The 22,962-nt window shown below is 47.5% G+C and overlaps 1 protein-coding gene across 3 annotated transcripts; it reads left to right on the top strand.

Annotated features, from left to right (window-relative positions):
* The first annotated feature begins 219 nt into the window (after positions 1-219).
* Neu3 (neuraminidase 3) lies at positions 220-12,707 on the top strand. 3 transcript variants are annotated; one of them, XR_008721968.1, is made up of 4 exons: positions 220-490; positions 4,701-4,915; positions 8,630-10,835; positions 11,158-12,707. XR_008721968.1 is itself a non-coding variant. In XM_055623471.1 (3 exons), the coding sequence occupies exons 2-3, from the start codon at positions 4,706-4,708 to the stop codon at positions 9,662-9,664; spliced, it is 1,245 nt and encodes a 414-aa protein (XP_055479446.1). In that variant the 5' UTR covers positions 220-490; positions 4,701-4,705; the 3' UTR covers positions 9,665-12,707. The 3 variants fall into 3 exon arrangements, 1 of the variants encoding a protein (XP_055479446.1); XR_008721967.1 differs by having other exon boundaries at positions 11,098-12,707; XM_055623471.1 differs by having other exon boundaries at positions 8,630-12,707.
* The last annotated feature ends 10,255 nt before the right edge of the window (positions 12,708-22,962 follow it).

The following is a 22,962-nucleotide window of genomic DNA, read 5'->3' as shown; positions in this document are numbered from 1 at the left end:
GTCCAGACAGCTGAAATTTAGCAGTCCTCCAACTTTAGTCTCTGCCAGACCCTGATAAATACCTACATTTTGAACCTTTTGCAGGGGAAGTGCCAGTGTTTTGTTTGGACACGCCCCCTTCCACCTCTATCTTTTTGGGTGTGTGGTTCTCTCTGGCGGTCGGAACCTTTGCTCGACAATTTGGCTGTCCAGGGAAGTTTTAGGCGGTGATACCGTCCACAGACCAACCTACAGATAAGGACGTGGAGAAGCAAGCGGGGCGGGCGCTGCGAGGCGACGGCTGGGCCCGGGAGGCTGTCACCCGGCTGCCGCCCCGCCACAGTCCGGGGGCGCCATCTCCCCTGCGCGTCGCTCCGGCCCGGCGCGGTCGCTTTCTCTTTCCTGCCAGCTCCTGCTCGGCGGCGGTGCCCGGGTTTGTCTCCGCGTCGCCCCAGCCTCGCCCTCGGCCTTGCTCGGAGACTCCTGGACCCCCGGGGAGCCGCCAGAGCCGGTGAGCAGGGGCGGCAGCCGCCCCGAATTCCCCGGGGCTGTGGGGACCTGCGCCGGAAGGAATCCTGAGTTAGCCTGAATCGGCTAGGATTCTGAGCCGTTCTAGTTTGATTTCTTCCAGGCAAATTTAAGCTGTAGTTTACAACTACGGAAAGGAGGCGGGAACCTTCTTAGTAGAGAGGAGTTGTGGGCGGCCAACAAGGTCCCCAGGTGGGCTTTTTTTGCGATTGGGTGGTCTTCTCTAAGTTTTCCTTCTCAAACAAGGCTGACTTCAAGAAGTCCTGCCAGACTGTGCTTTCTCTCCCCGAGAAAGAGAGCAGAGAGGACTTGGTTGGAAGGTGAGAGTATGGAACAGCAATTAATAATTAGACTTCTCTGCTAAAGCAAATAGTTCCAAAGCAGATCAGTCCTTGATTCTTCTCAGTCCCTAGTTCTCAGCACAGAGTTTGAGTGAATTGTTTAGGTGTCAATGTCAGGCCACCGCGTTACTGCTGTCACCAATATCAGCATAATCATAATTAATGAAAAGTAATGATGACTTAATTGTTGAGATGGTGGCAGGACCAAAGTGGATTATAAAAGGGCCAACACACGTAGTAATTACAGGCATGTGTTTGTATAGTGCCTTAAAGTTTCTGAAGACTCCTGAGTGGGCCTGGTAGTACCTGTTGTCCACCTCTCACAAACCAGAGGCAGTCGTGCTGCCTTGCTCCTGTTATCCAAACACTCCTCGGGCTGGGGCTTGAGAATCGCAAGTTCAAGACCAGTCCAGGTGCTAAGAGGAGGAGCTGTAACTGACAGAGTGATTCAGTGCTTAAAGGTGGGGCTTTGTACTGAGAACACCACCATGTTGTGATTTCATTGGTGTGAGAACATCAAAAGTGTATATGCACATCTGTGTGGTACAGACTGCAGCACAGCTAGGCAATATGATATACATACATATATGTGTGTGTGTGTGTGTGTATATATGTGTATATTGATATATATGTGTATATGTGTATGTGTATATATAGTGTCTGTATGTGTGTGTGTGTGTCTATTGCTCCTGGAGCCATGATGAATAAATATGAGATTAAGTCAAACACAAGAGAAAATGCTGTCAGAAGACTCTGTAAACATGGAATCTGTGAGACTGCTGCCAGCTCACACAGAATGCTGCTTCACTGTAAATGTTTAATAAGTGAGTTTGTACTCCAAGATAATGACAAAAAGTATAGTATAATGAATGTGCAAGCCAGTATTTTCAACTTCTATGAGCTGTACACAATTGTGTAATATTTTTAGGTGGCTGACATCACCACAAACATGTGAGTAAAATGTCAGGGCTGTGACTCTGACGACTAAGGTGTCTCTAGGCCATGGGATTTCAGTACTATCATAATCACACATATGCAATCTATTATTATATTGTATGTAGTGCAGGACTACTGTTATACACCAGCTTCAGGAATAATATGCCCTGTTGGGCATGGTGGTCCACACCTGGAATCCTAACAGTCCAAAGGCTGAGGTTCAAGGATAGCAAGTTCAAGGCCAGTCTGGGCTACAAAGTGAGACATTGTTTTTAAAAAATGTGTAATGATTTCTAATTGAAAAATAGTATGTAGACTGCCATGTATTGTGTTCCTATTGTGCAATAGGCCTTGTAACAGCTAATGAAGTTTTTTTTAATTCTTTTTACATAGAATTTATTTTATAGATGAGAATCCCAAAGCAATAGCGAAGTGAAATGCGAACCCAGGAACCTGTAGCACTCTAGCCAAACTGTTCGGAAGCATTGCCAGCAGTGTGGCCCAGAGATAAGGGCGTACTTAGAATAAAGGCCATGGTGCACGGAAGGCAGACAGCCTGAATGTGGGGCACCGGCCTGCTCTGACAGCGCCCTGAGAAGACATTCCACCCAGTCTTTGATTATGCTGGGGCAAGCCCAAGACTGGAAGGAAGGGAAGCTTTCCTTCTGACTCTGAGGCCACTTCTCCCACTCTTCTCACATTAGTGAGCCACAGTTCTCTCAAGTTTGTGTTGATGAGTCGCTTGCATGTGTTCACGTTGCTCCTGCTTGACTGGGAGTCTGTAGACGCACGCAGTGCAGCATTACCTAGGAAGCTGCCCGGGAGACTGGCCTAAATGGATCACTCCATCCCTATCAGAAACTGTATGGTGGCCCCCTGGGTGCGGGCTCAGTACCACACTAAGGTGACAAACCTGGCAGGATCTGCTCTGCAGGCCTGTTAGTCCCTGTCTTTGCCCATAGGTTTGCATTCCACCTCACCCAGTCACATTATCCTAATGAAAGCCTCCACAGCTCACCGCTTTCTGTTACCCAAAGGCCGAACCACCACCCACTCTGCCTCTTACCTCATCACTTAGCTAACCCAGTGTTCGCCCTTTATAGCCCAGTTCATCGAGTCATGCATCCCTTTATCCAGCAATACTTGTCCAGCGCCTCTCACAAACCGCGTCTGGTTCTAGGTGAGGAGATGGAGCGCTGTGTGTAAGTGAGGGGTAGAAACCACGGAGGTGGCAACCTCTCCAGAGACTGGGAGCTGTAGAATATAAAGTAATGGCTTTTACTGGCAAACAAAAACCCACTTTTCAAGGTTTCTGAGGAGTGCCGGGTCAGAGTCCAGCCTGGGCTGAGCGCAGATGGCCATCTTGGGGCGTTGGGACCTGACACTGCGGAGCTTTTATTTTGTAGCGTGCATTGAATAGATATAAAATACAAGAAGTCGGGCTGGAAAGATGGCTCAGAGGTTAAGAGCACTGACTGCTCTTCTAAAGGTCCTGAGTTCAATTCCCAGGAACCACATGGTGGCTCACAACCATCCATAATGAGATCTGGTGTCCTCTTCTGTCATGCAGGTGTACATGCAGGCAGAACTCTGTATACATAATAAATAAATAAATAAATAAATAAATAAATAAATAAATAAATAAATAGATAAATAAATAAATAAATCTTTAAAAAAATTCGAGAAGTCCTGTGGAGACAAGCGGGGGGGGGGGGGGGGACGACAAGGGCGTTGTCAGGTAACTGCTCACCGATTGGCTGCAGCTCCAGCTGCAGGAGGTGGGAGTGGATGGTGTGTGAACAGAGCTGAGGGAAGTGAGGTAGGGAATTGTGTAGCTCTCTGAAAAGAGTGTTCCAGGGAAAGTAGGTAGCTAGTTTGGCACAGTTGTTCCCCTTTCAAAAAAGTCCTTTTCTGGGGCCTTGATCGGCACTCATTGCTTCATATTTGCCTGTGTGCGTATCTGCTTCCCTCGCCCAGTTGTTCTAATCTTGAGAACTGTTGTCGCAACCCTACTGTAAGGGCCTGATATATGAAGGCACTCAGAAATGTTTATTGAATGAGTAAGGAGGGTCTCATTGGCCTAGTGCTTATGGGCTACTGTCTTATTTATTATTTATATAAATTATTTGTAAGATGGGCATTGGGTGACAGATAACATGAAAGAAAATTAAACCTTAAATTTGACTTTTGTCTGTTTGGCCTGAGTCCTTTCTGTGGCCTCTGAATGTGGGGCTTCTGAGCTCTTTCAAAGTGTTTCTGGAGGCTTCCACTGTGTATCACAGAGCAGCTAGCCTAGCAAATGGCAGCTAGAATGTCATAAAGACCCAGGTAGCTGAATTTGCAAGAAAGTAATCTCCAGGGGCCTGGGGATAAGAGCAAACCCAAAGCCAGCGTAGTTATCCCTTGAGCTACACACAAGAGGTCACACAGGAAAGTGTGTCTTTAACACACTTGTTGTCAAGCAGCCAGAGCTGCAGGTCTGCCTGGGCTAGAGATCACAACACCAAGAGGCATCCCTTGAGAATCCCTCCGGTTTGTGTACCCCTCACAGAGTGAACTGGGGGCGGAGCCTTCTAACTGATGTGCACAAAGAGGCAGACTGTCTTTTATCCTAGGCTTCAGGATAGGGAGAAAGCGTCCCTAGAGAATTGTTATTCATGGATGTTACTCAGATGGGTTTGGGTTTCTAGTCATCCGAATAACCTAGGAACTCCAAGCCGAGGAATGGCTGTGTCTGCAGAGCAGAGTTGTTGAACCAGGGTGCATGTTATTTGCTTTGGGCTGTTGAGGCCAAGATGTTCTCTGTCTCTGGAAAAGTAGACATTCAAGTACAGCCACAGCTCATGTGTGCCCTCAGCAGTGAACCAACCAAGAACTTGTTTGCAGACGCGCAGTCAACTGTTTGCTTCCTTGCAGGAATCATGGAGGAGGTGTCGTCATGCTCCCTCAACAGCACCACTCTGTTCCAGCAGGAAGATGCAAAAGGGATCACCTACCGGATCCCAGCGTTGATCTACATTCCTCCCAGCCGCACCTTCCTGGCCTTTGCAGAGAAGCGGTCCACAGTCAAAGATGAGGATGCCCTCTACCTGGTGCTCCGGCGAGGGCTGATGACGGGGCGCTCCGTACAGGTGACTCACCCAGATACAGGCCTGGGCCTCCTCACCCTCTCCTCACTTCTGGCTCTCTTATTTCTCCCCCCACCTTTGCCATCAAAACTCTGTGTGAGGAGCTAAGGAAAGGAAGGCTTTTGCTGAGTGCTAATTTGGTGCCAGAGATACATTGTACCCTAGGCAGGGCTGTCAGTCCTGGTTAGCACACAGGGAAACTGGGCTCAAAGGGCTTGTCATTTACTGTGAGTCATGTGTCATAACCCAGCAGCAGAAACACTGCAAGCTCAGGTTCAAGCTCCCAAGGCCTCTCTGTGGTGCATTCAGACCCTGTGTGGTCTCCTCTTTGTTCCTGTGCCCTGGTGAAGCCACCCAGGGAAGGAAGCACCGTTAGTTCAGCTTTGCTGAGTCTTTCATCCCCTAATCTGCCGGCTTTTCTACCTCTCACCTTCTGCACTCCATATCCAAAATGGGTGTTTTGCTATGTCACAGTGACAATGCATCTCTGCTGAGCCCACCTCCCTGTTTTGAATGACACTGGCTCCCGATTCCTTCTGAGGATTTTGTGCTTGGGGGACTTGCCAGCACCAGTTCTTTACTGTATCTCATTAGGTCTTCTCTGTAGCCTGCCAGAGCAGACTCCACAGAGGCCCAGCCCTGTGCCTGACAGAGCCCGGAGTGCTAGCTATTTCATATGCTCTAAGCCAGGCATCACTGTGTTCATGTTGCCCCGCCTTCAGGTGCAGCCAGTGAGCTCCTAAGCAAGGATGTTGTTCCCTTGTTTTGTTTTCCTGTTCGTTCTCGCATAACTTGTTGCATAAGCTCATTGTCCAGTGGTCACACATTTTCCACTCTGTTTTCTCTTTGTTGTATTTACTCTCATTCTTCAATTTACTTAATTGGAGAGTTTTGATAATAGAAAAACCATTTCTCAGTGTGGAGATCTGGATTCCATTAGCGGCTTCTAGCTTAGTGGTTAAGATCATAGCTTTAGTTGGTGTCCTAGTGGAGGTTACTGACTGTTGCTGTGACGAAACACCATGACCAAAGCAAGTTAGGGGAGGACAGGGTTTATTTCAGCTTACACTCCTTGTAACTGTCCATCACCAAGGAAAGTCAGGACAGGAACACAAACAAGGCAGGAACCAGGAGGCAGGAGCTGATGCGGAGGCCACGGAGGGTTGCTGCTGACTGGCTTGCTCAGCCTGATTTCTCACCAGCCCAACAATGGGCTGGGCTCTCACCTGTCAATCACTGAATAAGAAAATGCCTTACAGCTGAGTCTTATGGAGCATCGTCTCAATTGAGATTCCCTTCTTCCAGATAACTCTAGCTTGTGCCAAGTTGACTTGAAACTAGCCAGCGCAGCCAATCAGTACATACACCTTGTTGGGTTTGTGAACTTGAGTCTTCTCTGCTTTAGCACTTACGGGATATAATTGATGATGTGAATTGCATAGTAAGAACTCAGCACTACTCATCTTTCACAGTGGTCTGTTTTCATAATACTTCATATGAAGATCTTTTTTAAAAAAATAATTTATTTTTATTTTATGTACATTGGTGTTCTGCCTGCATGTATGTTTGTGTGAGGGTGTCAGATTGCCCGGAATTATAGACAGTTGTGTGCTGCTGTGTGGGTGCTGGGAATTGAACCCCGGATTTTTGTAAGAATAGCCACTGCTCTTAACCGCTGAGCCACCTCTCCAGCCCCATATGAAGATCTTACTCCTTGACAATAAATTGCATCTTTTAAGTGATATAATTTCTGCTTCCTGTAACTATACCTTTATCTTGTCCCTCCTCCTTGAGCAGTCTATGTTTAACATAAAGTCTCCTTGAAGTACCTAGAAGGGGCTCATGTTTTCCAATTCTTCTTTTCCCTGAACTAAAAGTCTCTTGTAGTTCCTTAAGTGGCAGGCTTGATTTCGCGTCTGGTTCCTTAAAAACGGCAACCTGGGGATCCTGCCTGAGCTGACAGTGTTCTTCTAAGTGTGATATTTGGAACAGAATTTAAGGGCTTTAATTGTCCCAGGCATGTCCAGCATGGGCTTGGCTCCTAGAGTAGAATTCCCTACATGGCATGGCAGGCCTAGTGGCTTCCACCTGGAGTAAGATTCCTGGTGGTGTAGATCAACATAGGACCCTTCCCATATCACTATATATGGCTTATATATAAGGGTCGTTCCCCCCATTACACAAAACCCCACAGGTACACATGGCCAGTATTCTGGGATGCTTACTCTTATAAGCAAAGCTTTCATAAAATATACTTTCTATAAATTTTTTTATAAAGGAAAAAAGGTTTGTTTAGCTTGCCAGTGAAATGCCTTGTACCTTTTCTTTCTGTGCGTGGTGCTGGGGATGCAGCCCAGGGATCTACGTATGCTAGAGAAATGAACCAGCCAAATCTATACCTGCAGCCTTTAATGAACACTCATATCTGGGATAACTTTCCAAAGCTGGGCATCCTGGGAAAGCATGGATGTATCTGCACATAAAAACTCAACTATTATTCTCCAGTCCATATATAAAAAAGCATGTTTCTCCACATTTTTCACCAACAGACTATTATCAGTCTTTACAACGTAAAAAAATTGTTAGTTAAAAATGCTATCAGTTTAATCTCAATTTCTGTTCTGTTTTTATGTGTGAGATTGAACATATTTTTTCTCCTCTTTATCATGTCTGATTTTGCTCTTTGCTTCTTTCTGTTGGAGTTCTAGAAATTTACCGAATTCTGCTTAGGGAGCTTAAGCCTTTCTTGTAGTGTGTGAAGCCAGACATTGTCTCATTGACTCTTTTCATAGCCCCTCAGTACTCTCCATTCAGCTGAGGAATGCGAGTCCAGCTTGGGCACCCGCTCTCCGACTCTGCTGGAGTTGTTAATGTGCTGTTTGGCACTGCTTTCTCACCACAGCCCAGGAAGACAAAAATTCTTCAGTCTTCAACTTTCCTCTTTGCTGGAAACTTCCCTGTTTGATCCATTGTTTTGTTTTGTTTTTCATCATCTTCTTTTGTATTACATTTGTATTTATTCTATCTCTCCTCTCTCTTTCTGCCTCCCCCCCCCCCCGTGTCTGTCTGTCTCTCTGTGTACATGTGCCACAGTGTGTCTGTGGTGATCAAAGGACAACTTGAAAGTCACTGGTCCTCTAGTCCTACCACTGGGTCCCAGAGATCAGACTCGGTCATCAGGCTTGGCCACAAGCCTCCTCACTCCGAGCTGTCTCACTGGCTCCCATCTTCTTGTTTGTTTGTTTGTTTGTTTGTTTTTATAAACTTTCATTAGATGCTATCATGTGCCAGGTATTGAAGATACAAATGTACGTAATTTGGGTATTGTCCAAAAAGCTCATAGTCTAAAGGGGGAGACAGTTACCAAGAATATACATAGTGTCATATAGCTGCTCTAAGGTGTAGGAAGAGTGAGTTTCAAGGAAGGCTTCCCAGAGAAGGTAGAATTGGTATTGGGTATTGGAGGATGGTTTGGAAGTTCAGATGAAGCAAAAGAACTTTCTTGAGAGAACACAGCTTTTATACTATCTAGCACTATCATTTTTCAGATTTAAATCCACCTTATAATAAGCTGCAAATTTAGTGATTATTTGGGCTTTCAAGATTCTGTGCATTTCAATGTCATACATTGTTTATAAAAAGAACTGATGCTTTTAATGAGCCTCTTGTGTTCCCATTAGTAACTTACTGCCACTATCTCCTCTTTCCCTCGACCAGTGGGGTCCCCTACAGCCACTGCTAGGAGCCACATTACCTGGGCATCGGACCATGAACCCCTGCCCTGTGTGGGAGCAGAACACTGGCCGCGTGTACCTGTTTTTCCTCTGTGTGCAGGCCCATGTTACTGAGCGTTGCCAGATTATGTGGGGCAAGAATGCCTGCCGTCTCTGCTTCCTTTGCAGTGAGGATGCTGGGTGCTCATGGGGTGAAGTGAAAGACCTGACTGAAGAGGTCATTGGCTCAGAGGTGAAGCACTGGGCCACGTTTGCTGTGGGCCCAGGTCATGGCATCCAGCTGCAGTCTGGGAGGCTGATCATCCCAGCCTATGCCTACTATATCTCGCACTGGTTTCTCTGCTTTCCATGTTCAGTCAAGCCCCACTCCTTGATGATCTACAGTGATGACTTAGGAGTCACATGGCACCATGGCAAGTTCATTGGGCCCCAGAAGACAGGGGAGTGCCAAGTGGCAGAAGTGACTGGGAGGGCTGCTAACCCTGTGCTCTACTGCAGTGCCCGGACACCAAGCAGATTCCGAGCAGAGGCTTTTAGCTGTGATTATGGTGACTGCTTTCAGAAGCCAACCCTGAACCCACAACTCCGTGAGCCTCGCTATGGCTGCCAAGGCAGTGTGGTGAGCTTCCGGCCCTTGAAGATGCCAGACATAAGTCAAGACCCAAGTGGTAAAGATTCTCCCACTACGCAGAAATACCCTCTGCTGGACAGTTCTCTGGAGGTAGAGGAAGGAGCAGGAAGATGGCTCTTCTACTCACATCCAACTAGCAAGAAGCATAGACTTAACCTAGGCATCTACTACAACCGGAACCCCTTGGAGGTGACCTGCTGGTCCCGCCCCTGGATCTTGCGCTATGGGCCCTGTGGCTACTCTGATCTGGCTGTTGTGGAAGAACAAGGCTTGTTGGCATGCTTGTTTGAATGTGGGAAGGAGCATGGATATGAGCAGATTGACTTCTGTTTGTTTTCAGACCAAGAGGTCCTGAGCTGTGATGACTGCACCAGCCCTAGGAACTAAAGCCAAATCAGGACTGATGGGTGAGGACCCAACTTTCTGCAGAAGGGAATGGCAACCACAGCCAGGATAACAGAAGTCTCTGCTGTCTATAAAAACCCAAGGACTGATACTCTGCTCCTTGCATTTTTTCACTTTCCCTTTCAATGATCTAGTGAAAATTGTACCATTCAACAAGGTTGTTGAAGTGGGAGTTTGGAGGCCAGGCTTTGGTTTTGGATCTGCTGGTGGCTTGCATTAGGACTTTGGATGAATCACCTGACCTCTTTGGGCATCAGATCTCCGTTTGTAAAGTGAGAAGATTGGTGTGGGATCTCTTACCTCTCCATTAAAAGGAGAGGCCACATGCTCAATTTCTGTTCCACAAATTCTGGGTTCTGATCTTGAATGAAAGCCAGAGGCTTTTCTGTTCAGATGACTCACTGCTCACCTGATGAGGTGACATATAGGTGCTTTGTCCAGAAAAAAAAGAGCTGTATTGTTGTATTATTAATAAGAAAAAAATGCTCTCATCCTTCTAATCATGCTGGAGCCCTGCAAGTTCCCTATCCTAGAAGATTGAGAAAGCAGAACTGTGAGGTCAGCTGCTTCCTCCAGCATTGCTGGTGTGTTCATTTCCCTCATCCAGAAAACATTTCCTAGGGAGAAAAACGAGAAATCCATGCCAGCTGCCCTTGATAATGGTGCTTATTGCTCTTGATGCTGTGGCCTCCATTAAAGATGAATCTGAAGGGGCTGAAAGATGGTTCAGTGGTTAAAAGGACTGGCTGCTCTTCCAGAGGACCTGGGTTCTGGTCCCAGCACCCACATGGCAGCCCACAACCATCTCTAACTCCAGGTCCAAAGGCTCCAGTGCCCTCCTCTGGCCTCTGCAGGCACTGCACATGCATGGTGCATACACACACAGAGGCAATGTGCCACGCACATTTGGCTGTCCACTGTTTACTGAAGGATGGTTACAAGCCATCCTGGCTTGCAGACTTTCCAGTTTGAGGTAAAATTATGAGTGCATAAATACTCTTCTTTACTTTTAGTGTGAAGCCCAATGTCACTGAAGACCTCTCTCCACACAGCAGTGGGCCCTCAAGCTCTGCAGTCACCCAAAGTTTTCAGGGCCCTGGGGCCTATCTCATGGTGTGGCAACAATTGCCGAAGCCACTTCAGCTGTCTTCAGGTTGGTAGAAAAGTAGCAAAGACAGGGTGGGTAGTCACACCTGTGAAGGAAAAAGAGAGAGAGAGAGAAAGCAGAAAAGAGGCTTTGATCTTTGCCTTCAGAGCTTCCCAATCTGCCCCTTAGGTCTTGAGAACAGAGCAGTCCAGTACGGTAGCTTCTTTGGAAGTGGTCCAACTTTTCTGGACCACTGGGGTTCCAGAGGTGGGTCCTCCTGTCCACTCAGCCTTCTGGCTCTGCTCATGTTCCTTAATACTTGCCTCAGGTTAACATTGCTTGGTGCTGCATTTGGACCTGTGTCTCTTGGTCATGAGTCTCTCCACAGAGGGCCAGAGGATGTCATGAAGCTTCAGAGTGAACCTAAGAACCCACAGAGATCAACCTGAGGAAGAGGATTGATGATCTCCATCCAGCCCTACTGGGCTGATCACTCTTCTCCAGAGGGCTGTGTCATCTCTCTGCAGCTGAAGTCACATCCTGGGCCTCCCATTGGTCCTTCCGTAGGCTGCCAGGTCATATCTGCTGTGTCCTCTAGACCTCTGCTAGTGGGGGTGGAGGAAACCATTGTCCTTTTTAACCTAGAATCAATAATTTATCTATAAATATATGATTTTCCTACCGCATTCTGAATTCCCTGAAAGTAAGCGCTGTCTGATCCCCATCTTTGTTCCCGGTCCCCACCAAAGGGTCTGAAATGGTAAGCAGCAGGAGAGCTAGGCTGATGGAATGAGCCAGAGGTTCTTGGCATACTTCAGCTGCATTCTCCCCCTGCAGGTCTCCCACATTCAAACGCTGCTGAACAGTCACCAGAAGTGAGAGCCTGGGGTGCTGGCCTGGTTCCAGGTCGGTCACGATGCTTCCTGGGGCCGGGCTTAAGTTGGCCCAGTCTTGTCTTGTGAGATGCCTGAAGCTTAAGCCAAGCTGTGATGTTTGGGGTTCTCATTTCACTGGTATTTCCCTTTTGTTCCTCATTGGATTTTCCATGACCACCACTCCTCCAAGGCTCCAAGGGAGATGCTGAGCTCCCCATGTCCTGGGTGTCTTATCTGGCTCTGTGATGTCAGCACCAGACACATCACTGTGCCATAAACACTACCGTTACTTAGAAGGGCAGTTACAACCTGTGGGTCGCAACCCTTTTCACAGCGGTTACCTCAGACCATCAGAAAAACCCATATTTACATTACAGTTCATAACAGTAGCAAAATTACTGTTAGGAAGTAGCAACGAAAATAATCTTATGGTTGGGGTCACCACAACATGAACTATTTTAAAGGGTCACAGCATTAGGAAGGTTGAGAACTGACTTAGAACCAATAAAGATGCTTAAAGGTCGTCATTCCAGTGATTAATGATCTTTATTGATAAGGAAACTGAAATGACTATATTCTTTTTTATATTTTATTTTTATTAATTACAGTTTATTCCCTTTGTATCCCACCTGTAGCTCTCTCCCTCTTCCCTCTCAACCCCCCCTTCCCTCCCTCTTCTCCACCCATGCCCCTTCCCCAATTCACTGATAGAGGAGGTCCTCCTTCCCTTCCAAATCTGATCCTAGTCAATTAGGTCTCATCAGGAGTGGCTGCATTGTCTTCCTCTGTGGCCTGGTAAGGCTGCTCCCCCCTGATGGGGAGGTGATCAAAGAGCAGGCCAATCACTTCATGTCAGAGACAGTCCCTGTTCCCCTTACTAGGGAATCCGTTTGGAGACTGAGCTGCCATGGGCTACATCTGTGCAGAGGTTCTAGGTTATCTCCATGAATGGTCCTTGGTTGGCATATCAGTCTCAGAAAACACCCCTGTGTCCAGATTTTTTGGTTCTGTTGCTCTCCTTGTAGAGCTCCTGTCCCCTCCAGGTCTTTCTATATTCTTAATATCTAATAATAGTTCATATTAAACATTTTTCAAAAAAAATTAATTTGAGGCAATTTATTCTTTTCAGAGAACTTTTCAGAAAACTTTAATTATCTTTTGTATTTTCCTACATTGTTTAATCAGTGGGAAGGAAACAGAATCAGGATTACAGTGGCTGGTTTGAGAGCAAGAGCTACCCTTGAGCCTGTGAGCAGTCTGGCTGTGCAGTGACCGCTGACCACAGCTCAAGTTGGCCACTGCATATCTTACTGTGTTTTCAAAAGACTGAAGCTATTGTCAAACTGGCTGAAGAGTCCCAGGTGTCTGGGTGAAAGGCAATGGCTTTAAGCTCACTGCTGATGTCACACCGTGCACGCCTTTGGGATGTGCTAGCCGCTGTTGGGCTTAGCAGCTAATTCAGCATGAATTCTTGCATGCTATCAACGAGTCTGTGTGCTCTCTGAAATTCGCTTTTGGAAAGGCTTCAAGTAAGCAGAACAGTTTTCATAATACTGAGACTCTCCTGAAGATCAAACTAACATCCAGAGAATACTTATTTACCTCTTCAGTAGTTTGACAGTAATTGTTTATCTAATCATTTAAAGCAAGAAATCTGACCCATTTGATTTTTGAATTTTTATTAGATTGGTTCATGTTGGACCTTTGAGCTTGAGAGCAATATCAAATCTCTACAGTCCTTGCTGGTTCGATTTGTTTAACTCATCTATAATTTTATTAAGACTCGTTTAATAGCAAATCTAAATAAGCAACCTTGGACATAAATACCTATTCCAAAGTCAGTAAAGCTGATCCTTTGTCCCAAACACTGTAAATAGTTTATTCAACATGGTTAATTCCGTTTTAAGCCACTGTTATAACAAAGAGGGGCACAGAAACCTGACAACATGAGTACATGCTTAACCAGCCACGGGGCAGCACGGGACCTGTTGGGTAGATCAGATTGATCAGGGAGTCCTCAGAAGGGTTTAGCAGTGTGAAGAGAAGAGCGGGAAGGCACGTGTATCCTACCTCTGGTCTCCACTGTTCTCAGCATGGCAGCATTTCATGGTTGAGTGCTGACAATGAGATGATGAAGAAGAGAAGAAGGCAGGGCCTCCTGGGAGGCTAGGACAGTCAATGCGGCAGTGTGTCACAGTGCATTACAGTGCCTCTCCAAATCCCAGGCTAGAGGAGTTGCTTTCCACCCTTTGGAGAACCTGCTTTCCAAGACACAGAGCCATCCCAAAGATGGGTTTGTTATCAGCAGCTAGGGAGAGAACCAGAAATGAACATGGACTCCCTTAAGGGAGAGGCATGGATGGAGCTAGCTGAAGGCTGATGGAGTGCCAGCCAAGTAGCCTGTAGGCTCCAGGCGGCTCTCAGAGCCACAAGCTGGAGGAAGTCTTGGTTCGTGCAACATTACCTCTGCCGTTCTCTATTGCTGCGTCAGTCTCTGGAGCTGTGTGTAGTAGATAAGCCTGAACCTCTGTATGCAGTTTGGATGGCTCTCCTCACAGTATTCCGAAGAACATGCACACACACACACCGCATTATTGTCCCAACCTGCAGATGAGGAAACAGCATTGGGACTCCAACCATGTGAGAATATAGAAAATCAGCCTCCACCAAGCCTCAACAGGCCCTCATGAAGCTGTCATTAGACACCCAAACTGCTGACACCTTGATCTAGAACTTCCAAGTCTTAGGAACTGGGACCCACAAATTGCTGTTGTGTATGAACTTTTTGTCCACACTGTTGCAATAAAATCAAGCAGGCTGAACCAAGATGGAGTCTGAGCAGTGCTTTCCAATATTTTATGTACATATGACTTACTTGGAGAGTTGGTTAAAAACAAATTCTCGTCCAAGTAAAGGATGGCTCAGCAGTTAAGAGTACTGACTGTTCTTCCAGAGGATCTGGGTTCAATTCCCAGCACCCACATGACAACTTACACTGTCTGTGATTCCAGACACCCTCACAGACCAACCTGCAGGTAGAACACCAACGTACATAAAATAAAAAATAAATTATATAAAAAAATTCCCAGGCTGGAGAGATGGCTCAGGTTAAGAGCACTGCCTGTTCTTCCAAAGGTCCTGAGTTCAATTCTCAGTAACCACATGGTGGCTCACAACCATCTATAGTGAGATCGCGTTCCCGCTTCTGCTATGCAGGCATACATGTAGGTAGAACACTCTATAAATAATAAATAAATCTTAAAAAAAAAAACAAATTCCCTCAACCTCCATCTCCCCTCCCTCTGGAGAATGGAGTTTGGTAGGTCTGGGGTAAATCTCTTCCCTTGGGGACCCCGGACTTAAATTCTTTGGGGTCAAATCATTGGGAAATTGCCCTTTTGGCTACACCCTGTGCCTGATTTGAAAGCTTCTATGTTGAAAATGAAGGCCATGGAGTTTGGTTTATAGACAGGTATGGACTTTGAGGGAAGAGCATCAAGTCTCTTAGTTCTCCTTTGTTCCTCTTGTATAGTATGGAATTGATAAGTATGTGCTGAGTGAATAAACGAATGAACGAGTGGCCATTGCAGTTTTATTCATCTGAAGAAGTATAGCACTCACAAAATTCTGAGTTCAAAGGTGAGTATTAGGCAAGATGAAACACCCCTGCACTTGTTGACTTTCCTTGATTTTGAGCTTTGAAGCAATCCCAAGGATGGTCTCTGGAAGCCTGGAGTGAAGTGAACCTTTCCGAGAGCTGCCATTGGCAGGACCCCAAGCTGGAGCTGAGGGAGTACTTTGTCATTCCGGGTTTGTGCCCTGTTCTCTTGTCACTGGGAAGCTGTGGTGGTTTGAATGAGAATGGCCCATAGGCTCATATAGATGAATAATTGGTCCCCAGTTGATGGAACTGTTGGGAAGGATTAGGAGGTGTGGCTTTCTTTTGGAGGACGTGTGTTGTTGGGGGCATTTTCTGGGTGGACTTTGAGGTTTCAAAAGCCCATGCTATTCTCAATTAGCTCTGTCTGCCTTATGTTTATGGATCAAGACAAGCTCCCAGCTACTTCCCAGTGCCATGCCTGCCTGCCACGCTCCTGGCAATGGTGGTGATAGACTCACCCTCTGAAACTGTAGGCCCCAAATAAACTTCCTTCCAAAGTTACCTTGTTCGTGACGTCTCAAACAGAAATAGAAAAGCCACTGAGACAGAAAGTCTTTAGAAGCCCGGGTAGCACTCCAGTCTGCCATCTGCTGTGTCACGTTAAGGAATACCAAGCATGAGCACAGTTAACCGGGACTTGTGATTGGACAGTGAGGCCTCCAAAGACCAGAATGGTGGTAGCAGCAGGGATAGGAGAAGATCTGAAGGGAACGATACATGAAGGCCAGAGCCTGGTGCCTTACACAGAGCATCCTTCCAACCACCCTCCGCTCCTCTGGAGGATGGTTGCAGTTTCCTTCTATCTCTGGAGAAGGGCATTGTGGGTAAGTGTCCAAGTCCATCAATACTTTCGAGGTTAAGGACCATCCTAGTGCTGTAGGAATTTGTAGTGGGTGGGGACAGGTCTTGAAATAACCCAGAACCAGGCTCTGGGGTGGGCCTCACAGACATCACTGATCTCAACAGGTCTGACAAAGATACAGGGCTGCAGTCATGTCTGTGCCTGTTGGGAGAGCTAAGGCCAATCCTGCCAGCTGGGGACAGATGACTCAGGATTCAGCTCTGGTGGGTGGCTGTGCTTGGGAGAACTATTTCCGTCTTAAGGTTTCTGTTGCTGTGATGAAACACCATCATCAAAGCTGCTTGGGGGAGGAAAGGGTTTATTTGGCTTACAAGTCCATATTATGGTTCGTCCCTGAAGGACGTGGGGACAGGTATTCCCAACACAGCAGGAACCTGGAGACAGGAGCTGATGCAGAAGCCACGGGAGAGGAGCTTCCTACTGACTTCCTTCCCATGACTTGCTCAATTGGTTTTTTTATAGAACCCAAGACCACCAGCCCAGGGATGGTACCACCCATGGTGGGCTGGGCACTCCCCGATCCATCACCAATTAAGGAATGCCCTACATCCTGATCTTAGGCAGACATTTTCTTAATTGAGGTTCCCTCCTCTCAGATGACTTTAGCTTGTGCCAAGTTGACATAAAACTAGCCAGCACAGCTGCTTCTGGGCCTAGTTGATAAGCACATTCAGCTGAGTACTCATTCCAAACCATGTAATATGCCTAGGGAGACACCTCTCGTGAAACCCAGTTTTTGAGCATCTGAGTAACGCTAATTACAGCTGCCCTGAAGGTCAAGGTTGGAAAGCCTGTGGCCTGTTTCTCTGTGGGAGACTGGGAGATGAGGTTGGCCTAGGCTTGTGTGGCAGGCTGAGCCTGCTCACCTAGGGCCTGGGATACCCTGCCTAAATATGGAGAGCTCTGACCACATGCAAATAAGGCCTCTGGGCTTGACTGTGAGCTCTGTGGTCTGAGGGCAGGGATCGTTATAATATATTTCTATGACAGAGCTTCAAGGGAGGGAGAGAAACAGTTAAATGACACGGGAGAATGTTGATAATTGTATAGAATTTTACTGAAGAGAACAAATAATGTGGGATTAGAGATGCTGGGAATCAGAAGGAAGCTGGGAGAAGAGTAAAGGTGTGAGTGTGTGTGAGTGTGTGTGTGTGTGTGTGAGTGTGAGTGTGTGAGTGTGTGTGAGTGTGTGTGTAGGCCAGACACTTCTATTGGCTTCTCCAGTAACCCTCCGCCTTATTTTTTTAGACAGGATCTCTCACTGAACCTGGAGTTTGGTGATTGACTGGGTTGATCGTGAGCCACAGGGATCCTCTCACAGCTGTCTCCCTAGTGCTGGGATCACAGGCGCACACTGTTCTGCCCAGTTTTTCGTTGGTTTTGTTTTTAGCATTCTCAGGGACTGAACCTTGGTCCTCAGGTAGTGTGGTTGTAGGGCAAGTCCCTTACCAACTAAGCCGTCTCTCCATCTCACGTGGGAAAGGTGAAGTGTTAACTGTAGTTCCAGCTCTTCGTTTTCTCTCTTCCCTCTGTCTCCAAGCTCCTTTGATTTTTAGAACTCAGGCAATGTGATGAACTCTAAGCCTGTCTCTCCTCTGCAAAGCAGGCATGAACTTCTTGGCTGTTGAGAGGACCTCAGATGCTCTACGTAAGGCGTTCAGGGTAGAGACACAGTGAGCTTATTCCGCAGCCCCTGTCTGGGTCTTGCTCTCATCTCTGGTAGGGATAGGGGCCCTTGGGTCTGTCTACGAGCATGAGGCCGTGAGAGCTCTCTGGTTTTTGTCTGCGAGAACTGCAGTGATCCGCTGAGGAGACCTGACTTTGGGCCAAGGAAGAAGCGAGAGGTGAAGCCTGGGTTTCGTGTGTCATCAGGACTGCCCATCAGTCTCCACGCTCTCCCGCCCCTGCGACGACCTGTTACCATCCCCGCCCACGCTGTATGCTTGCTGGCTTCTCCGCCATCGGGGCCTCTCTCTCTCTTTACATTTTTATTTATCAATTGCTGTTCACATGACGCACGTGTGGGTGTGCAAACCACAGCATGTGTGCAGAGTCAGGAAAACTGCAGAGTCCGTTCTCTCCTTCTGCTCTCCGACGTTCGCAGGGGTCAGGCTCAGGTCATCAGGCTTGACTCATTTGATGGCGAGCACCTGTACCAGATGAGGCCTCACAGAGGCAGGATAAAGCCTTTATTTTGGTGGCCAGGGACCAGTTTCTACCCCAGCTTCCTCAGTGGTTTTATCCATGTAGGCAGATGTCCCCACACAGGCCTGTGTTTCTGCCTCTCTGAGGCTCTTGTCGTCTGAACTGCCCTCCCCTCTCTTCCCTGCTCAGATCCTTTCCTCCTAGGATCTGGTTTAGGAGATGTCTGATCTACTGGGGTACCTATCCTGCTCCTGGGTCAGGATAGACATCCCTTCTTGCCCTCCAGGACCCCAGCCACGTAGCATGACCATGTGTATGCCTCATACAGCGGTATCTGTGTCCCTTCTAGAAGACAGAGGCCAACGGCAGAAGTCCGGAGACTAGGTTCTATCGTGGCACCAAGTATGAGCACCGTGGGACTGTTGGGTGCATTTGCCCAAGTGCGGGGAGGGTGAAGCGCTGCAGGTAAGCGGTAGGCGGCCCTATCCCCAAGTCTCTGATTGGAGAAGGAAACTTATGATATTGGTCTCTTGCCAAAAGAGACTAGTAATTAAATTGTTTCCAAAAATTAGAACACGTTATTGGCAAGACGATTTTGGATTAGCAAGTCAAAAATCTGAAATCTAAAGCATTTGTAGCTTTGTCCAAGGCACTACCAATATTAACCACAAGATGGCAATCTTCCCCTAACTCCCTGCAGGCGGCGGGCAACCCGGGTTTTGGAGCACGCTGTCTATCCTTAGCAGAACAGCAGTGCCTATTCTTTCAAAGTGCCTGAACTTTCAAAGGAGCCCTGAGGCGTCATGTTGTCTTATTGTCTTCAAGGTGAAAATGGTGCACGAACACGCGCGCGCGCGCGCGCACACACACACACACACACACACACACACACACACACACACACACAGAGAGAGAGAGAGAGAGAGAGAGAGAGAGAGAGAGAGAGAGAGAGAGAGAGAGGTGGGATCTGCCTCAGGTTTCATCTAAGATAGTTGGTTCTGTTGATCTAGGGTTAGCTGGGAGTTGGCTAACCCTAGTGGGCGGGGCTTCCCTGTCCAATGCCAGTGCATTTAGAAGCAGACAGCTGGGTTCTCCTTGTACTTTGCCAGATACCCAAAGCTCACCTTTTTTTTTAGGTGGTTGGCCCTACCTCGTCAGTAGCCACTAGTCTGCATGCTGGCCTGTGAATTCTGTCGTGAGGGCTGTGGAAACTGCTCTGATCTTCCTCCATGTCTGCCTGCCGGGTAAAGAACATGGAGGGAGCCCTCCGAGCTCTTCCTGGAACTCCTTACCTTGTTCCCTTCTCATGGCTAGCCTGACCCTTCAGTGGTACCCTATCTCTAGCCATCTCTGCTGGAGCCCCATCTCAGTCTCTCTCCCTGAGATGGGCCCGAAAACGCCCTGTTCCGTCAGCCTTCTTCATGGTACGAGGGGAGGTTCCACCTTCTGGCAGGTGTGCCCAGCACCCACGGGATCTTGGGAGTTCTTTCCTCCTCCACCACGGCATGCACACAGGCTTCCACACAAGGCCACGGCAGACACCCCTTTCCAGCAGGAACCTGCTCCTTTGTGCCTCTCCCTACAGGTGTGGTCTTAGGGTCTCCTGTCCTTGGCTTTGGGCCCTCAGTGCAAATCCACAAGTCAGTCCTCAAGGGAAGTCCTACTGTGTAGATGTCATGACAGCTGTCTTGCCTTCCTCTGACAGAAATGGTTTAGTTCAAGGAGAAGTGAATTGGGGGCTCCCTGAGAAAGACACTACCACTGGAGCCCCTTGTCCCCACTACCAAACACTAGGACTGCGTGGTAAAGGCCAGGAACCACTTCTCAGGTGAACAAAGGCCCTGAGGTGCCCCACCCCTGTTGCCTATTAGCCTGTGCCTCTCGGCAGGATGGGCCCTCTCCCTCTGGAGGGCCTGGGCCCCCCCACAGGAGCTGGGGCAGGGTGGGGAACAGACAGATGCTTGTGAAGGCAAGCACTGTGTGGCTGTTATTTCAGGGTTTCTCGCCCTTCTCTCATTCACACGCTTCTTCCATATTAACCAAATCTGTGGCTTTTTAAAAATATTTTCCCTCAGCATACTTTATGTAGATGTCTAATTTCATAGTGTCCTAGCAATGATACAGGCTTAATATTAAATACACATTATGATAAACATGAAACTATTTTTTTTTTTAATGATAAAGAATGCTGATGAGGACTCTTGTCACTGCTAGTGAGGAGCAGACCATGCCTGGGTGAGTTAATCTGCACAAACCCTTGTAAAGTCACTGACACCATTTATATTTTACAAGAACTTGAAACCCAGAAAGGTGAAGTGACTTCACCAAGGTCACACTGAGTCTTCTGATCTTGGCCCACAGCCTGGGGAAGGGAGGTGCAGGCGCTTGAGGGATGAGGGGGGCTAATGACAGAGAGGGAGTAGGGGTATCTGCCAATGAGAAATGCAAGAAAGCAGAGAAGATGGAGGGGTGTGGGGATAGGAACTCCATGTCTGAAAAGCAAATGACCACAGTCCCAATGTCCTATGCACATTAATGGCCATGAAAATAGCTGCAGATTTGCCCGAGTTTGTGTGAGCAAGATTTATCGTGCCAGCAGCTCCGGTAATTGTATGATGAAAGCGCCGCAGCTGGGCCTGCGGGCTCACGATTCATTATCAGGGAGGTGATGCGTGGGGAGCGGCCTGCCGATCGCCAGCTGTGGAGAGACTGCCGCCCTGGAAAGAGCCGCTGGGCTGGGCTCAGAAATGTAGGGGACCCTCCTCCTCTCGAGATGGGGGTGTGATGGCCACTGCACAGCAGAGCAGGATGGGCGCTCATTTTCAGAGAGAAGGTGATGGGAACCTCCAGTAGCAGGACACGTCCAGAGGTGAGGCCTCTGGCCAGAGGGGAAATCCCCAATGTTAGTTATTGCCTCTGAGCCCCTGGGCAGATGACTTTATTGCTTCAAGCCTCCGCTTTCCCCGATATCTCCTGAAGATCATGGTGTTGACCGAACTAGAAAGACTCCAAGGAGGCTCCAAGGAGATGATCTGATTCTGTTTAGACCCAGAAGCCACACTAGGGAAGCCTTCATCCCTCTCTGCCCACTCAGGTCTGCCCTTCCTGGGCACGTGGGTCCTGAGTCCTTTTCAGATCGCTAAACCCGATCGATAAACTCAGCTGCTGTGGATGTTGTCTACATGAATGCCAGGTCTCTCTGAAGGATGAGGAAAGCCAAAGGAGGCTGTAGACTTGGGGTTTCAGCAAAAGCCCTAAAGGAGGAAAACAGGGCAACGGAATCAATCTTGAGTTTACCTCCGTCTCTAGAGGCTAGGGGTTATGGCTAGCCCCTGATTCTACCCTCACCTGGCAGGACCCTCTCAGGGGCAATGGGAGCTGAGCAAGCTGGGGACATAGAGAAGAGGCAGAGCTAAGGGGGGAGAACAGGGGACTGTGAGTGGGAGTGACAGGCTGCGCCACGTCTCCCCTTCCCTCCAGCTGTGTAAGATGACTTGGCTAATAGCTAACCGACTGTGACCACTGACACCAACTTCATCAAGCATTCCGTGTGGGCCAGACACTGTTCTGAGCACTTTGCTATGTTGGCCAGCTTCCCATTCTTAACAACTCCACAGGGTGGATGTCTCTACTTGACAAACCCTTTCCTTACATTAAGTAACTTGATCAAAGTCATGCTAACTAGAGGGATCAATCGCAGCCAGACCACTGGGGTGCAGATCTTGAGAGCCCAACCTTTATACTGTAGTACAGTGGTCAGAAAGAAAAAACCTTCCAGGCTTAAGGCCCGAGTCCGTTTCTGCATGCTTCCTCCAGGCACCTTTTTCTCTCTGCCTGCTGCTTAGCATTTGGAGTGATTACAAATTTCTCATCCCAAGTAACCTCAGTCATGTTACTCCTCTCTCTTTCCTCACCATCATAACTCAATTTCTTGAGATTCACTCTGTCTATTCTTTTGTTCCTGCTCTTTAAACTATCCTTCATTTTTCACATCACTACCACTTAATTTGCTCTAAGCTTATGAAATTTGGGTCCCTGTATTTTCAAGAGGAAAATTATTTCTTTCAATAGCCTAAAAATGTTGTCAATCAAGCATGGAATCAGCTGTATGGCTGTAAAATAGCACAGCCTCAATAGTTTTACAGGCTGTTTCATAAAAATTATCAGCAGCAAAAAGAAACCCTGAATCATGGTTTAACCCAGTTGAGGATGGCAGTGACCTTCCTCAAGTCTCTTCTATCCAACTGGAGTTTTACTTTTCTGCTCACATGCACTTGACTATTATACCCAGCCATGGTATCATTCATGAGTCAAAAGTAACCAAAATCTATTTCAGGACAATAGACAGAGCATCATTTGGTTTCACTTGGTACACACAGTTCTCACTCTTCTTTGCTTGAATAACGTTTCAGCAATAGTGGGTTATGACTTTGTTCTTATAAGTATAGTCATTTTAAAATAGCGTCAAAATAAGACTCCTATGCCCTTTGGTATATGTTATATCCTTAGCAATCTTCATGCATTTCTCATTTTTCTTCCTCCTGAAAGCTTGCATCTTCTTTCCTTCCTTCCTTCCTTCCTTCCTTCCTTCCTTCCTTCCTTCCTTCCTTCCTTCCTTCCTTCCTTTTTTTCCTCTTTCTTGTCAGGGTC

Source organism: Psammomys obesus, unplaced genomic scaffold (assembly GCF_907164565.1).
Source record: "Psammomys obesus unplaced genomic scaffold, mPsaObe1.curated_primary_1811, whole genome shotgun sequence".
Taxonomy (NCBI): domain Eukaryota; kingdom Metazoa; phylum Chordata; class Mammalia; order Rodentia; family Muridae; genus Psammomys; species Psammomys obesus.
The sequence above is the reverse complement of the archived record's forward strand: the minus strand, read 5'-3'. Positions and strand labels throughout refer to the sequence as shown.

Coding starts and splice junctions, on each gene's coding strand:
- Neu3 (XM_055623471.1), top strand. CDS start 4,706: ATGGAGGAGGTGTCGTCATGCTCCCTCAACAGCACCACTCTGTTCCAG. Junction 4,916..8,629: donor TGACGGGGCGCTCCGTACAG/GTGACTCACCCA, acceptor TCCCTCGACCAG/TGGGGTCCCCTACAGCCACT.